Consider the following 10,725-nt stretch of genomic DNA (forward strand, 5'->3'; position numbering starts at 1 on the left):
TTCCCTGGCCTACTCTGCTTCAGCCGCCGCCGGACAAGCGATGTCTGGCTGGGCATCACAGTGGGCAAGCGACGAGGTCTATCCTGCTTTGGCCTCGTTTCGTGGCGGACTTGAGTGAGGTAAATAGTAGGCCTTGTTTGCTCCCAAAGCCGGAGACGCAGGAAAGCCTCAAGCATTCGTTCTTGTTCGGCCACTCTATTCTTCATTGTAGTTTATACCCGCGCTGGCGTTGTTTATGTTCTATCATTAGCCCCGGCGGCTCCATACTGCCCTACGAGTTTAATACCCCTTACAAGCTACACATACAGAACCTATCAAAATGTCAGAGCGATCTTGCCCAGTATCAAAATCGGTGGCCGGCCGATGTCCAGCAGCCGGCCGGGCGAGCAGGAGCAGCAGCCGGGTTGGACCACGAGGGTGCTCATTCTCAGGCTACTGTCAGCCTGGAGATCTGAGAGCAGCTTTCGATATCCCGCACGGCGTCGACTCAGAAGAGTGGCTGAGGGGAAGGTACGCCTGAAACCAAATATAACGCACTTTTAACAGAAGAGTCAGTATACTGATACACCAGCTCAACAAACAGGGATAGGAAGGCCATCAACGCCCTGCTCTTCCCAGACGCACCAGCAAGAGACCTAAACAGATTTGCCAAAGACAACATCGATACTCTCCCACCGAGCGAGAAAGACGTCCTGGCAGCAGCACTTGGCGCACCAGCACGGCAAGTCATCATCCGAGCCGAGGAGGTTGGACCCAAGACCGGATGGCGGGATGGCTTCCTGACAGCCGAGTACGGCTTCGTCCCTCCCGATTCTCTTGACTCTTCCGTAGCCGCACTGGCCAACTCACCGGGACGAATATGGTCAGACCTCTGCGAGCGAATGCCGGGGTGCGTAGCCCGAGGACGAGTACGAGATTCCATCGCCGCCCTGCCAGTCGTCGAGGCCACAGAGGATGTCATCCCGGACTCGGCACTGTGGGCGTCATTGGTTGCCCTGGGCATGCTGTGCTCGATCTGTCGGTACGAGGACAAGCACGACGGCCATGAGGGCGTCACACTTAGCAGCTCCAACAAGCCGAAGGTTGAGCTGAGCGACGATGTCGTCGAGGAGGTGAAGGGACTGCCGAGGAGCATCGGTTTGCCATATTTCCAGGTCTCCAAGCGCATGGGCCGACCCATCCCTCACCTGACGTTTGTCGACCAGTCGAGCTACAACGTCAAGATCCGTGACCATACCTCAAATTACCCATATGTTGCTCGGTTTGACAACATGGATATGAGGTGGCCCATGTTTGGCGACCAGGCAGAGATGGCCTTCTTGAAGGGCGTGGCTGATACCTCGGCCAGTTTTCAGCACGGCCCAGACGCCATTGCCGCATGCCAGGAGTGCGTCATGAATCGGGACATCGAAGGCCTTCTGAGGGAAATGATCAGGCTGAAGGAGATTCTCGAGATGATGCCCAATGCCTTCCACACTATCAGCCCTAATCCGATGTCTGGCGACAACTACGTTCCGGCTAACGAGTGGGTGCGGTGGGCAAAGTTCTCGGCGCCACTTTCAAAGCGATGCCCAGCGTCGAGCGGGCTGCAGTTCCCGCCATATCTATTGATGGACGCCTTTCTCGGCCGCAAAAAGTACGACTCGTTCCTCGGGGCTGAGGGCATCCACCTTCGTGCCTGGGAACCCACAAATCTGCGGGCATTCATCGCCGCCGTCGAAGGATATTATTGCGTGCCCGAGTTCGTCATGAAGTCCGGTGATGCGAGGCTAATGGGTGTGTTGGATGGTATCGTGGAGGCTTACACCGGCGAGAGAGGCTTCATGGGCGTGCATAGGTACAAGGTGTTTGGCATCCTCGAGGTTGCCGGCAAGACGGGCCGTACAGAGACAAATGGCGCATCAGGAGCTGCAGACGCCGGTCGCCCGTGGGAAGAGACGCACAAGCAATTCTCCGAAGCGATGAAGGAGCGTTTGGAGCCGTACCGCACAGATGTCTCAATCGAGCCGCACGAGATGCGTGGAAGCTTCGCGGAGTGCAGGTACAAAGCGAAGATCCTTGGAAGATCGTTTGTCGACAACGATCCTGACCGGAGCATCGCCATGGTGACACTGGACATCCAGGACACTGGCATCACATTCCAACCTGGCGATCGATTGGCAGTGATGCCACTTAACAGCTGGGAAGAGTGTGCCAAAGTTGCCGCCTCGCTTGGACTGGATGATATGCTCAATGTCCAGGTCCCAGTAAACAAGTGCTGGGCTCGGTTTGCCGACCACCTAGGATCCACATCAAGATCCCCTCGAGGGCCGATCACTGTGCAAGATATCCTTCGAAGGGGCCATCTCGCACCGCTTACGCAGGACCTCGTCCTCAGAATTCACTCCATGCTAAGAGCATCTTCCAACACGGCTCTGCAGGTGCTGGCTACAGACGAATGGCCCGTCCGCGGCTCTCTGGGAGACCTGCTCCAGTCCGCAGTCATGGACACGCCACAAGCTGTTTGGGACTCGGCATTCAACTTGCAGGACCTGTCGTGGTTGTGTGAGCTCGTGCCAGTCGAGACACCACGTACCTATTCCATCTCCAGCTTTCCAGACGAGCTGCTCCCCAGCACCGTCGACCTGAGTGTTTCTCGGTCGGAGTATCTGCTCTCCTCCACCTTCGCAGGAGATTCCCGGATAACAAGATGCGGCGTCAGCAGCGGCTTCCTAAACCCCATCGTCGCCTCCAATGACGAGATGATCCCTATTGAGGAAGATATTCTGATCGGCGTGTCGCGCCCGCAAGCATTCCAACTTCCGCTGAGCGGCGCAGCGCCGTGCGCTTTCTTCGCCGGTGGCAGTGGCATCGCGCCCTTCCGTAGCTTCTGGCAGTCTCGCATCCAGAACGGCGCAGTAGGTCGCAATATCCTATACCTTGGTGTCCAGTCGCGAGAAAAGTTCTGCTACGAGCACGAACTACGCCAAAATGTCAGCGAAGGGCAGATGGAGGTTCATGTAGCCTTCTCACGAGACTCGAGAGGCCTGGCCATGCAGGGCCGCGAGCTGGTGGAGAAGACGACGCCTCCTCGGTACATCGACACCCTGATCACCGAGCAGGGCTCCACCATTTGCGACCTGGTTATGAGCAAGAAGCACGGCGGTCTAGGCGGCTACCTCTACGTCTGCGGGTCTGTCGCTGTCTTTGACTCCGTCATGAAAGGTATACGGCAGGCCATCTACAACCATCAAACCTCGACGCTGGACTCAGCGGAGGAACTCGTCAACGCGGCCTTTGCTGAGCGTCGTTTCATGCTGGACGTCTTCATGACACCGAAGCCCCTTCCCTGCAACCTGCCTACCATCTCGCTCTCACAGCTCGCCCTCAACACGGGCCACAGGGGCGCCTCAAGGATCTGGATCGGTGTGCATGGCAAGGTCTACGATGTCACAGACTTTTGCCCGATGCACCCCGGCGGAACCCTAATCATCAAATCCAACGCTGGTGTTGACTGCTCAGCGTCCTTTGACAACCTCGCGCACACCACCAACCCGGAGGTGTCATCGCTTCTGACTAAATACTTTGTTGGTCACCTTACGCCCAAGCCAGACTTCCATGGCAACGATGACCTGGACATGCTGTATGAGCTGTGGTCATCGTACCTGCGCACATCAGTCGAGACACTTGTTGCGCATCAGATGGAGATGAACGCCATGATCACGAACCAAACCCTTGACCCGTCAAAATGGTGGTACCAGGGCCCGGGGCTCCTGAACATCAAAGGCGTGAGGTCATTCTACCAGTATCAATCACGACTGCTTCAGACTGGCTTCAGCGCCCTATTCGGATCCAAGTTCCAAGAACTCATACTCAAGCTCTCCTTCAGCCTCGCGAACGCATCCTCAGCAGGGCCATCAACCAGCCTGCCAGACGTGCTAGGCATCGTGGGAAGGGCAAAGACATCCAGTAGCGCAATAAAGACGTCCAGGGAAATCGCACGCATCGGCGAGTTCGTGGGCAATAGCACGGAGGCACAGTTCCACGAGCGCGGCATCATCGACTATGCCAGCAAGTCGGTGGAGCTGGACATCGGGCTGCTGGAGGACATCCGCGGCGAGGCGTGCGCGGGCATGGACGCCTTCGACGCACTCATGGCCCAGGAGGCCGAGAACCCCGAGGACAGGGTCGTCGCGCTGGCGACCTTCCTGATGCAGCTGCTCGAGCGTGTGGCCAAGCGTCTTGAGATGTTCTACGCCAACCTCGCCCAGTACTCCGTCTACCAGCCCAACATCGAGCGCAACCCCGCCCGTACTCGCTGGCGCTTGGTCCGGTCTAGCATCAGAGACGGCTCGCTCTTTGTGCTGACACAGAATCTGAGCATGAATTCTGCCGCTGCTCTGACTTCGTCGTCGGGTATGGCGGCGCCAAGGCCTGCTTTCCAGACCAACATCGACTTCGACCGCGTGATGAACCAGGTGCGGCAGGGATTAGGCGCGAGCAACCCCCACGGCCAACAGCAGAGCAAGCCGACGCCTAGCGCGATAGACGCAGCGCGTGCAAGAGTACCGCCGAATGGTGCGAGCGCCTTCGAGTCGTACGAAAACGGCGGCGCCTTGTCGCGGATGAGCTCCTTCATCGATAAGAACATGCGGTCCATCCGCCGCCTGTCCAAGATGCCCACCGTCATGCCGAATTTAAGCAACGTCGCAGAGATTCAACATGGGCTGAATGGGCTGGGCATCGCGGGCATGCCGCCGGGTGGGCTTGGAGGGTTCCAGCCCACTCCGCCGAGCAGCAGGGGGTCGAGCGTCGACGGGCGAGACGCGCGCGGCAGGACGATGGGGTCAAACATGCCTCCGTCTCCGCCGATGGACGCCACAACGGCCATCACCGCCATGATGGGCAAGTTCCATGGCCGGAAGAGAAGCACAGCATCCATGCCAGGCGGCTCGAGTCCACCTTTGCAGCGGACCACCCTAGCTGGTCCTCCGATGAGCCCGGGTGGAAACCATGTTATGGCAATGAGATCGAGGGCGCCCTCTGTGCAGAGTATCAGGGCTGGGTCTTTGAAGTCATTCAAGCTGAGTGAGAGGGTGCACTCATATGGGCAGGCGGAGAAGAAGGTGGCGCCGACGTTTTAACATTCTCCTTGGGTTGGCTGTATAACACAGGAAAAGGAAATTGGGATATATGGGATACTTAGAAGCGCCATAAAAGGCAAAAGTAGCATTGAGAATATCACTCAAGTGTGTTTTCTTCAATAATCTGTTCACATTGTGACTGTGAGAATGCACATTTCTAGGCGAGCTTGCGCTTGAGGTGAAGGGGACAACAAAGACCCACATTTGAACCTGCATCTGTCCAATCATAGTTCTTCCCGTCCCGTTGGAATAGCCGCGGCTCATTTTGGTTGTCGATCATCTTCTTGTTTCACCCCTCTCACCTTTCGGCAGCTTCACTCAAAGACACATTTAAATATCCTCTAAGGTTGTACGATTTATGGATCATAAGCACCAATGACATTTTGTTCTTTACTTCCAACGCCATCTAAGTCAAAACTCACTTATAGGCTTCGCAGAATTTCAACTCAGCATGACCTCAACCAACCACCCACAACCGCCTGAAGATGAGATCAGACACTTCAAGTCAATCCCATGGTGTCTGAAACACCTGCAACCACCAAACACAGAGCTCATTGTCACATCAGCCTACAGCCGATCCAGAAAACCCAACTTTGAGGACTCTCTGTTCTCGGAAACCATCAACACACCCCAAACCCTCTCGCACTTTATCCTCTTCTACCCTCGTCCCTCCAACCCACGTACCGTCCTGTCCGAGATTAAGGGTTTGATAACTCTAGGCAACAACCTCGATGGTCATCCAGGGATTTGCCACGGTGGAATTGTAGCTACCATCTTCGACGAGGTACTTGGATATGCTGCACCGGGCGGCCGGCTCCACGGCGAGGGTGAGAACACCAGAGCGCCCGTGCCATCCTATGTCACGGCTTATCTGAATACGACATACCTACGGCCTGTCAGGACGCCAGGAACCATCCTGGTTATTGCAAGGACGACCAAGGCGGAGGGAAGGAAGATCTGGGTGGAGGCGTCGATGGAGGATGGCGAGGGTAACAAGTTGGCAAAGGCTGACGCATTGTTTGTGGAGACAAAGTTAAAGCTATAGGGCGCAACACGGCTTTCATGCCTTCTATGACCCAGTTCAGATACATGGGCGTTGATTGGATATGATGGAGTTGAGCCGCTTGATAGAAGATACACGTGCGCAGAAAGCAAACTGGTAGACGGACTGCTGCTTGGATTCTTGCGGGTGGTCAAGATAAGAACGTTGGATTCGTGGGCTTATTTTGATCTGGATGAAAATCAGGTACACCTCGAGAAGACTTCACATGGACATAAAAACAGATCATAGAGAAGTTCCCTTTTTGATAATGATGATTAATTGTCTTCCCTCTAAAGCGCGCGTCTATCGAGCATAGCCTCTGGATTGGCCTGTATATGTCCTATTAAGGGGCCGCCGGAAGTTTGAACTCTGCCTTCTCGCACTTTCCATAGGGGCTGGCTCTGATAAACGATCATTATACCCATATCCAACCATGCTCTTCATGGCACCAGTCCAGCCCAGCTCCTGTCTCTTGTATGCCCTCGGCGGCCGGCCATCCTGAGGCCTCTGGATGACAACCGTAGGGAACGTCTCAACACCCTCCTCCATCACATCATCCGGGTGGTCCATCTTGCTACCAAGCAGCGGCTTCGGCTCCACAGTGCCATCGTCTTCGACCACCCCGACCGACTGGCCCGCCTGCTCCTCCACCTTGGCCTCATCGGCAGCGACCTCGATCCAGACGGTAGCCTTGCGAATCGAGTCGGCGTAGATGAAAAGCAGCGTGATAACAGTCAACGGCGCGCATACGACCCAGAACACCCAGAACAACCCACCCGTCGGGCCAAAGGGGTCGCTCATAGACAAGATCGACGGCACGATGGTAAACGGCAGCAGGATACCACCTAGGTACGAGATCCTGTCAAGGCCCCGCGAGTTCTCGTCCTTCTCGCCGGGCGCAAGCGTCCTCTTCGGGTTGTTGCCCGCCTGGATGGCACGGAACTCCTCGGCGATGGCGCTCGCCCCGCCGGCCGCAACGGTGGCGAGGTCGACGCGCCGCCCGTTGCGGTCCAGCAGCCCTTCCCACTCGATGGCCGTGATGGGCATCTCCATGCCCCAGCGCCGGAGGTACCGCGTGATGTTGAGGTTGTGCTCGACCGCCAGCTGCACGCGCCACGCCAGCGAGAGGATGTGCGCCGGGTGCGCCTCCGGGTCGATGAGGGGTGACTCGAAGAAGGTCAGCCAGTGCGTATAGACCAGCTCTGATAGCAGCGCCCGGATGCCATGCCGCATGTGCTCTGGGTCCCGGAGGGCCTCCTGCAGGATGATCTCTAGGCTGGCGAGGTGCTCGTCGACGCTCTCGTCGTCTCGGCTGCCTGTGTTATCGGTGGCTGCTGCGTGCAGGGCGACCATTGTTGTTTGTTTGCGCATGAGAGGTGATGCTCCCGCCCATGGTGGGTCCTCGAGAAAGAGTACTGGCCGAGAAGTTAGCTATGCAGTCCCCGGAAGTCAATTGACCAAGCACTTACCGCCGTCATTCTCGCCGTTCAGCCACAGCGATGCCCGGCAGAACATCACCGCATCGGCACTCTTATCCGAGAGTGGATATGCAGGCAAATCAGCCAGTGCGGCAGCCGCCTTCTCATCGGTCTGACCACCGGTCTTCCCATACGAGCACAGCTCAGGGTACTCGAAGCACGCCCAGCGGTCACCGGGCCGCCGATGCACGGGCGAGTACCGGCGCCGCTGGGCATGCGCCTTGATGAACAGTGGGTCGATGAATAGTGCCCGCTGCAGCAGGCTCACGTACTGCTGCGGGCTGCCGTGGACCACGAACAGGCGCTTGAGCGAGTCGTTGAGGCGCTCGCAATTCTCCGGATTTAGCTCCGTCTTGAGGTCCTCCGTCGTCCGGAGGAAACGCACCCTGCGCTGCTGCGGGCTCCATTCGATCACGTAGGCGGGCAGAGACTCTATGTTGGCCTGCTGGGAGGATGCGGACACCGTCTGCGTCAGGGTTGTCATCGAGGCGTTGGACGCTGGGGCTGCGGCGCCCTTCTCGCTGAAGGACAGGTGTGAGTCCATCTTGACTGGTCGTGCTCACGGGGTTGAGATGAGATGTGCGAAGTGCTCCATGATCATGACGAAGATGAGGGGCCACGTTGGAGGTGCTTATACCATTTGAGCTGATCTCTGGTTGCAGCACATCGAAACTTTGAATACGGTGGAGGTCAGGGGATGCTGGCTCACAGCGTTCCAATAGGTGGCAGCGGGTTGTCCGACCGGACGGATGCTATTTACAGCAGGACCCTGCCCCTGTGTTTCGATAGACGAAATGGCATATTGCTCCTTGCAGCGATTCTGGTGGGCAGATTTCTTAACCGGGGAAGGTTGAGCTGCTGTCTGTTGCAAGCAAAATGAGCCCCCCCCCTTGTTGCTTGAGTTAGTCCTGCGCTAACTACTAAAATTTGCAGACGGGCTTAGGTATTTACTAACCTTTTTTTTAATACCCTTATTATTGTTACTTATGTATTTGAATTGCTTAATTAGGGTAAAGAGAGGCTGTTATGATGGTTGGTTGCTATTTATTAAGTGTTGAATTGTAGATGTTGTAGTTTTATTTGTGGCTGATTCCCTTGCTGCTTAATAGGTAGCTTAAAGTTGAATTTTATTGTAGTAGAGCTATTATTAAGCAATATTGCTAAAGGGTTACCCTTATAAGTATTGTAGTTTTAAGTGTACTTTTGTTAATGTTGTTAAATAGTGTTGTTTTTAAATAGTAGGTTTTTAAGGTTAGTAGTTTTTTTTTTTTAAAATAAGGTTGTTTAGCTTAATTAATATTTAATTTATATAGTTTAAGAGCTTAAAGATTTTTTTTTTAAGAAGTTTGATATATATTTTAATAAAATGTAGTTTTTTTTACTAAGTATTATTTTATTAAGTACTTAGTTAGTATTATTATTAAAGTGTTAAAAAGGTGCAATTAGTTTAATAAGCAAGTATATATATTAGCTTATTAATATAATAAAGATTTTTATAAGTATTATTTGTATAGAATTTTAAAGATTTTATATATAGTTAATATATTTGTTTTTTATGATAAATTAGCTATTAATAAAAGGGATAGTATATAAAGGACTAGTTAAGGGCTAGTTGGGTATATATTATTAGTAGAAAGTTTTTTTTAAATAAGGTATTTACTGTTATATACTGCTAGCGATTATAATTAATAGCTTATTTAATATTATAGTATATAAAAGCTATATTATAAAAAAGTTTTTTTTATAGTAGCTAGTAAAGAAAATTTTACTATAAATAAACTTATATTTAAGCTTATAATTGATTTTAATAATAAATAATACTTTATAGTATTATAATAAATAGATTTATATTACTATTAAGGTAAGGAGTATTTAGTTAGTATATTTCCTATTATATTTTTTTAATTTTAATTTAATTAAAGTTTATTTTAATAATTTAAAAAGATATATTAAGTGCTAGTATTAATTTAAAGTGGATAATTTTAATTTAAATTAAAAATTTACTAATTTTTTATATTTTTGTATAAAAGAAGTTAAGCACTATATTAAAGTTATATAGGGGTATTTTTACTATATATAGGTACTAATAAAAAGGTTTTAAGCTAATAATTAATTTAATAATAATTAAAAGTATAAGAAATTTAAAATAATAATAATATAGTAAGGGTTAATTATAAAGTAAAAGGATTAATATTAAAATTATAAGTATAAGTTAAGTATTATAGTAAAAAAAAGATTATATTATAATAAATATATTTAATTTGTTTTCCTTTTATTACATATACTTATTTTTAATTATTTATACTTATTTTACTTATTAAAAAACTTTTTTTTATTATATTAAACTACTTTTTTTATTATTTATAATACTTTTTAATTATTATTATTATTTTTTTTTTAAACAAATTATTAAAAAACTTATTTAAATACTTTTTTATAATTATTAATAAGTTTAGCAATATTTATAGCTTTTATAGCTATAATAAGTTTTTTTTTACCTTATTATTTTTATTCTTTTTAAAAAAGCTAAAAAAGTTTTTTTTTTCTTTTAAGTATAGTTTTATAAGCTTTTTAACTAATATAATTATATATAAACTCTTTTTATTAAATTAAGTATTATTTTTAATATAAAGCCTTTATAAATTTAAACTCTTATACTTTATTGCTTTTAGCAGCTTTTTTAATTATATTTTTTTTATAAGCGTATAAAAGCATTTTTATAGTATTTTTAATATAAATTCTTTATATAAAATTTTTTAATTATTATTAATTTAAAGCAGTAATAAGGATAATATAATAAGCTTATATTTTTTTTATAAACTATTTAAGTAATTTATAAAAGGTAGCTTTATTAGTAATAGTAGTATTAGTAATTTTTTAAAGCCTTATAATATATATAATAATAGTAATAATAATAAAAGCTTAAATAATAATAGTAATGCTAATAATAGCTATTGTAATTAATTATAGCTAAAGCTAAAGGTATAAAGGTTAATTAATAGGTTGATTATTATATAAATTTTCTTTTTTTATTTAGCCTCCTTTTTTTACTTTTTTTATAGCTATAAAAGGCTAATATTAT

General features: G+C 48.8%; 3 protein-coding genes across 3 annotated transcripts; 2 read left to right on the plus strand and 1 right to left on the minus strand.

Annotated features, from left to right (window-relative positions):
• Positions 1–319: 319 nt before the first annotated feature.
• J7T55_010443 (nadph-ferrihemoprotein reductase) lies at positions 320–5,123 on the plus strand (the record flags this gene model as incomplete). Its single annotated transcript, XM_053144986.1, has 2 exons — positions 320–510; positions 584–5,123. 2 exons carry the CDS (start codon positions 320–322, stop codon positions 5,121–5,123), a joined length of 4,731 nt encoding a protein of 1,576 aa, XP_052992290.1.
• Positions 5,124–5,574: 451 nt separating this feature from the next.
• Positions 5,575–6,168, plus strand: J7T55_010444 (thioesterase superfamily protein; the record flags this gene model as incomplete). Its single annotated transcript, XM_053144987.1, has 1 exon — positions 5,575–6,168. One exon carries the CDS (start codon positions 5,575–5,577, stop codon positions 6,166–6,168), a length of 594 nt encoding a protein of 197 aa, XP_052992291.1.
• A 36-nt stretch (positions 6,169–6,204) lies between these two features.
• J7T55_010445 (cysteine protease domain-containing protein) lies at positions 6,205–8,187 on the minus strand (the record flags this gene model as incomplete). The annotated part of the gene is made up of 3 exons (XM_053144988.1): positions 6,205–6,305; positions 6,549–7,580; positions 7,635–8,187. 3 exons carry the CDS (start codon positions 8,185–8,187, stop codon positions 6,205–6,207), a joined length of 1,686 nt encoding a protein of 561 aa, XP_052992292.1.
• Positions 8,188–10,725: the final 2,538 nt, after the last annotated feature.

The sequence above is a fragment of the Diaporthe amygdali genome (assembly GCF_026229845.1).
Source record: "Diaporthe amygdali strain CAA958 chromosome Unknown NODE_19_length_847323_cov_64_739301, whole genome shotgun sequence".
Taxonomy (NCBI): Eukaryota; Fungi; Ascomycota; class Sordariomycetes; order Diaporthales; family Diaporthaceae; genus Diaporthe; species Diaporthe amygdali.